Source organism: Magallana gigas, chromosome 1 (genome assembly GCF_963853765.1).
Source record: "Magallana gigas chromosome 1, xbMagGiga1.1, whole genome shotgun sequence".
NCBI classification, from domain to species: domain Eukaryota; kingdom Metazoa; phylum Mollusca; class Bivalvia; order Ostreida; family Ostreidae; genus Magallana; species Magallana gigas.
Window position 1 is genome coordinate 55,003,225 of NC_088853.1, and position 5,409 is coordinate 55,008,633.

The following is a 5,409-nucleotide window of genomic DNA, read 5'->3' on the forward strand; positions in this document are numbered from 1 at the left end:
CGAACTACGAATAACTACTGAATTTTCTTGTGCATTATGATTCTTTTTTTTTGTTTATATGATAAAAGAAAACAATTCGATTAGAAATATGGTAAAATAAACTATCATTCTGCCAACCGGCCAACTTGCTCCGACGACATTTTTCTATCATAAATTCTCATTATTGCACCTCGTTAAAAAATGAATTAAACGAAATATAGTAAATCCTTATAAAATCGCTACTTACAATTAACAAATAAAAGGGATCCAAGCGTTGGGCAATAACTTCTATCTGTCTTTGAAATTCCTTTGTCTCTCGCAGACTCTTGAAAGGCGCCAATATTTGCGTGCAGAATAGTGTGGTATGCTGGTAGGATAGTTGATACAGGGAATTGGATGTGCGGTCATAATAATTTTAAATGAATTTACTTTGATTTGGTTTTATCGGCGTATTTAACATTTTTAAAATCTATTTTATTTAAATAACCAACAAATTAACTTATATTCGAACTTGTAGCTAAATATCAATATCATAGTGGTAAATAAAATCCGAATTATTCGATGTTCGCTTACCTTGGTACATCCAAATATGGCAAGATGATGACATTGATGCTGCGAACCAATCAGAGCAAAGAGCGCACAAGCCATTTCTCATAAAGTTTGAAAATTTCCCCAAGACTTCGACAGATGAAATTATGTCGGAGTTAGATTTTAGTGCGACGGACGATGAAAGACTTCATCTACAAATCGACGAGACAATGGAAACAGAGACGGACGAAAGCCTGGAAACAGGAAAAAGGGACGCCTTTCGTTCGATAACTTCCGATTCAGACTCCGAGTCTATCTTGACAAAGGTAGGGTTCTTTAAATTTCGATGTACAAAAACATTCTATACATAGGCTGCAAATGCCGCTGCATGTACTGAATTCACTTCGGCATTTCAATCACTGGTCTTTGAAACCGTTCAAAGGTTTTCAATTTTCATATATAAATATTCAGTTTCTCTCCAATGCCCGTGGACAGGACTGTGCTCCCTTTTTTCGTTAAAAAATATTTTTTTCATTGCATGTCTGTCTCCTTTCGCTAAATTCAGTTATAAAACTCTTCCCTATTGTATATGTGTTTAATGTGCATATTGTTTATTTACATGATTGTACAACCGAATCCTTGGACCTATTATCCCTTGAAGGCCCATATTTATTTTGTAACTATTAAAGTTTATTTTATTTCACCCCCTTTCAGTGACAGAAGAAATATTATATGAGATTAACAAAATATTCTTCTGAATTTCAGAAACCCTCTGCAAGCTTAAGGCGGTCACCCAGAAAGAAATCACAAAAAGCAACGCAGAGAAGTGTTCTCATGCCAAATTCAGAAACTGATGATACCACAAAGGTAAATACTAAATTTAATTTCATTGATCTTCAAGGAAAAAGTATCTGCATGTGTACTAGGCGAAAACGTCTGTATTTCTTTATAGTTATATAGAATTATAGCATAAAAAAGATATTGTTATTCATGTAAACAAAAGTCCTTGCTGTATTTTAACTAGGGACCTGTGGTTCAGTAGACTTGAGCTTTATCTGTTTCACTACGGAGATAGACATCCAAGTTTTGCAATATAGACAGTTTCACAATTGGTTAAAAAGTAAATGTTGCAGGGTGTCTTGGACTCTTAAAAACTTTTTAAGTTTTAAATTTATATGAAAGTCCAATTATTTCAACTATAAGCCTTAAAAAAGGTCCGTGAAAGACAAGTGAATTAGGGAGCCTTTCCATTTTTGATATAAAAAATATTAATACATAGTACTTGATGTCTGTTTAGGAAATTACAACAAGCACTCCTTTGAGGCGGTCACCTAGGAAACAAAGGCAAGAAACAAGAAGACCTGCAATTGCATGTGCTCAAGAAGACACAGAATCAGAAGATGAAACATACTTATCTGCTGCAACTAATATGCAAAAAGAGGTGAGATTGTATTCATTTACTGATTTTGATGATGAAATTATATTATATTACATATAGTTTACGTACAGTCACAAAGCATAGACAACTTTGGTAGTTTGTCCTGGCCCCAGCCTCACCAACTTTCCTCAAGTCAATACTCAGCCTCAAGTATGAATATTAACCTCAAATTTATGCACTTTTCTATTAAGGATTTGAGTTGAGGACTGAGTTGAGTGATTTGAAAATTTTGGTGACGGTGGGGCCCGATTAACAATAAAATACTCATTTATACAACTTCTTTTTTATTGTTAACTGTTTATGATATTATTTAATGTAATTCATTCTTTCTTTCAGAAAACTGCAAAATCAAAGAAATCAAAGACCCAGTCTGGACAATCTGAAAGACTTTCATCTTTGAATAGCTCAAAATCTAGTGGTATGTGTGACAGAAGTAAGATTGAGATGAAATCAATTTAGGTCATAATTTAACCTAACAGTTTTTTTATGATAAAAGGTAGATAATTTTGACCAAATGAGTAATGCTTAATGATAATTGCCAGACTGATTTCATGGCTGTCATGGTACATTATTTATTTACTCTATTACATTTTAAACAATTTGATTATGGTTATATTCACATTATTCCATTTTCTTCAAAGGAAAAAACCAAGGTCTACATGGGCATATTAAAGAAATACTGCAAAACCAAAGAGAAATTCTTAGTCATTTAGGAGTTTTGACGAAGGAGTTAAAGGGACTTCGAACAGACATTGATAACAAAAGAGATGAAGTTAAGGAACCAGTATCAGTTCCAAATCGAATAAGGGTTGGTATCTGCCTTTTATTTTGCAAGAGCTTTAAGCATCTATAATTTTAAACAATTTTTTAAAATATTAATTGCAGACAGCATAATACACAGTTATTGAATATGACTGGGTATAATGGCAACATGATTTGTTGCACCTGGAGACAATATTTATTGCCCGAGGCCAATAATAGTGTCTGAAGGTCCAAAAATCATATGTTACCTGAACCACAGTCAACTATCAAGCAAGTCATTCATGTCGCTCAGCTGTTTCTCCATTTTGATTAACAACTAGACAAATATTGATTAATAAGCAATATCATAGAAGTCAATGGCCAAGGTTTCTGTTGTTGGGTCTGCAGACTGGTCAGCATCAAAATTGTTAGAGCAGTTGAATTACCATTCTTTTAGTAAGAACTACATTAAATAACATTTTTAATGGTCTAACATAAAAAATGCTAGTACCCATTCATGATCATTCATGATGTTTAAGTTTTTATTCTTTATTTTTATCTCAAGAATGCTGTGATAGAATATTTTACAAATGGAGAGGAGATAGAGCTGAAAGGGGATTATAAAAAAAGGTTTGTCAACTCGTCAACTTTTTCCCATTTAAATAGATATATTTTGGGGATAATTGTATGTACGTTACATTATTTAGTATACTCTTTATTTGATTGTTATCTCAAATTGATGGACAATAATAAAACTTGGTATTTAAAAACTTGTAGGAAAACATAAGAAGTCAAGGAAAGTACATATATATACTGCTTAAATGATTTTATAAAATTTATATTTTATTTCAGATTTTATGATGAAGTCAACTCTGAATTCACAGATTATATAAAAAGAAGTGTGAAGGGGGTTGCTCCTGATGTCACAAATGAAGTTTTGGATAGTAAGTTTTCTTTATTATTATAAAATAATTCATTGCTAGATGTAAATGTACAAAGTAAATGCATTTTGGGGTGTTTCATTCAGACTATGAAGTGAACATTGTGGACAAAATACATGTAATACATGATAATTTAAAAAGTATGTTAACTATTTATGTTTTGTTTTAGTTTTCTATTCTGGGGTCAAAACTGATTGTCAAGCTTTTCATAATGCACAACAGCATATGGCATATGTACAATAGTTATCCCCTATAGTTACATATTAATGCTTCTTGTTATTGTGCTGTAGAATAAATATTCATTGCTTTTAAATTATCTGACTTTATATATTAATGATGGCTGGTTATTTCAATATTTGTATGTCTTTTTTCTTGTTTTTCCATAGCTGCTGTAAAACGATACTTTACATCAAAAAAAGAAGCTGCTAACAGGAAATCAAGAAATAAAGAAACAATACGTAAGCAGAGGCAGGCCACATACGAGAGGAAGAAAGAGGCAAGTTGTTTTAAAATACTTTTCAAGCACCCCATCATTGCTATAAGGCAGATTATTACTCCCTACATTGGTCATTGTTTATAAAATTGAGTGTTAATTTCTATTTTTATGAAAAACCTACCAGTTATATTCTATAGTTTAATAATAATTGGTCTAAAAAAATCAAAGGCTACCTTATTATTTGAGCATGAACTTGGTTGCAATGATTTTTACTTTCAAATGAAAAAGCATGACTTTGTTTTCTGCAGAGAAAACAACCCAAAACCGGTTTCAACCCAGTTTATATTTACTTTCATAGAGTAGCATAATAAATCATTGGTGTAATAAAATTTTCTACTGTTTATCGTAAAAGTGTTTGATGTTTAACCTTGAAAAATCGATAAATTCAGAGGAGTCTCGGAACGCCACTTGTTTACATTTTTATCGTGGCATGCCATTCCACTGCAAATTAGGTCAGCTCAGCTTTAAGCAGAGACATAAATCCTTGGTCTAAGATTAAGAAAAAATAACCGAATAAAACATAAATGATTTTCATGAAGAAAAAAAAATCATATTTATTTTAAAAGAAAGGCAATGTGTACATCAGGTTAATATTGATCACACAGTGTTAGCTTGATGACGCGACCTCTAAATATAGAATGAAAACAGTCCCGCAGAAACGCATGCACAAACTCAAAACCCGTATCAAGACAGCCCGCGCTCTTGCGCGGCCTGTAAAAACAGGATGACGGTTGTCATGGGTCAGACTCATCAGGATTCAGGCAACAACTGAAAGTTTAAACTTGCAGCAACAAGTTCGCTGAGTGACAGCCCTCATTTTTTCGACACAAAATTCGGTCAATGACTAGGATTTGGATTTTGTTGATGCCATTCCTCTCGCCGGAGACAGTTTTCCTTTGAATGATCTCCGAAAAAATGGGTTGGCGAGTTCATAGAGGTGACTCAAGACTAGACATCGACAAATGGCCAGGAAAAATATGAATGCAGCATTGATTGGTTAATGTTGTGGTTCTAGATGAGGCATAATTTGCATTTTCCTCATACAACAACACATTTATAACATCTGCGCTGATGAGAAACACAACCCGACTTTTGTTCTCTTAAATCGTCATTCGTTGTCGAAACTACGAAGAATATGCAATTTTTTACCCACATGCCATAGATTCGCATGGAGATATCGATGGCAAGGGTTCCTCAGCGCCAGAAATGCCGTAAATGAACACAAAACTAGTCAGGCAGCAAGGCCATGCGTTTAAATTTAATTTGTAATTTTAAGACATTGGGAA

General features: G+C 33.2%; 1 protein-coding gene across 1 annotated transcript; it reads left to right on the forward strand.

The window, feature by feature from the left end:
* Positions 1–372: 372 nt before the first annotated feature.
* On the forward strand, positions 373–4,895 carry LOC117685132 (uncharacterized). The gene is made up of 9 exons (XM_066086818.1): positions 373–833; positions 1,273–1,374; positions 1,805–1,948; positions 2,282–2,363; positions 2,587–2,753; positions 3,252–3,316; positions 3,539–3,630; positions 4,014–4,123; positions 4,761–4,895. The coding sequence occupies exons 1-9, from the start codon at positions 675–677 to the stop codon at positions 4,893–4,895; spliced, it is 1,056 nt and encodes a 351-aa protein (XP_065942890.1). The 5' UTR covers positions 373–674.
* The last annotated feature ends 514 nt before the right edge of the window (positions 4,896–5,409 follow it).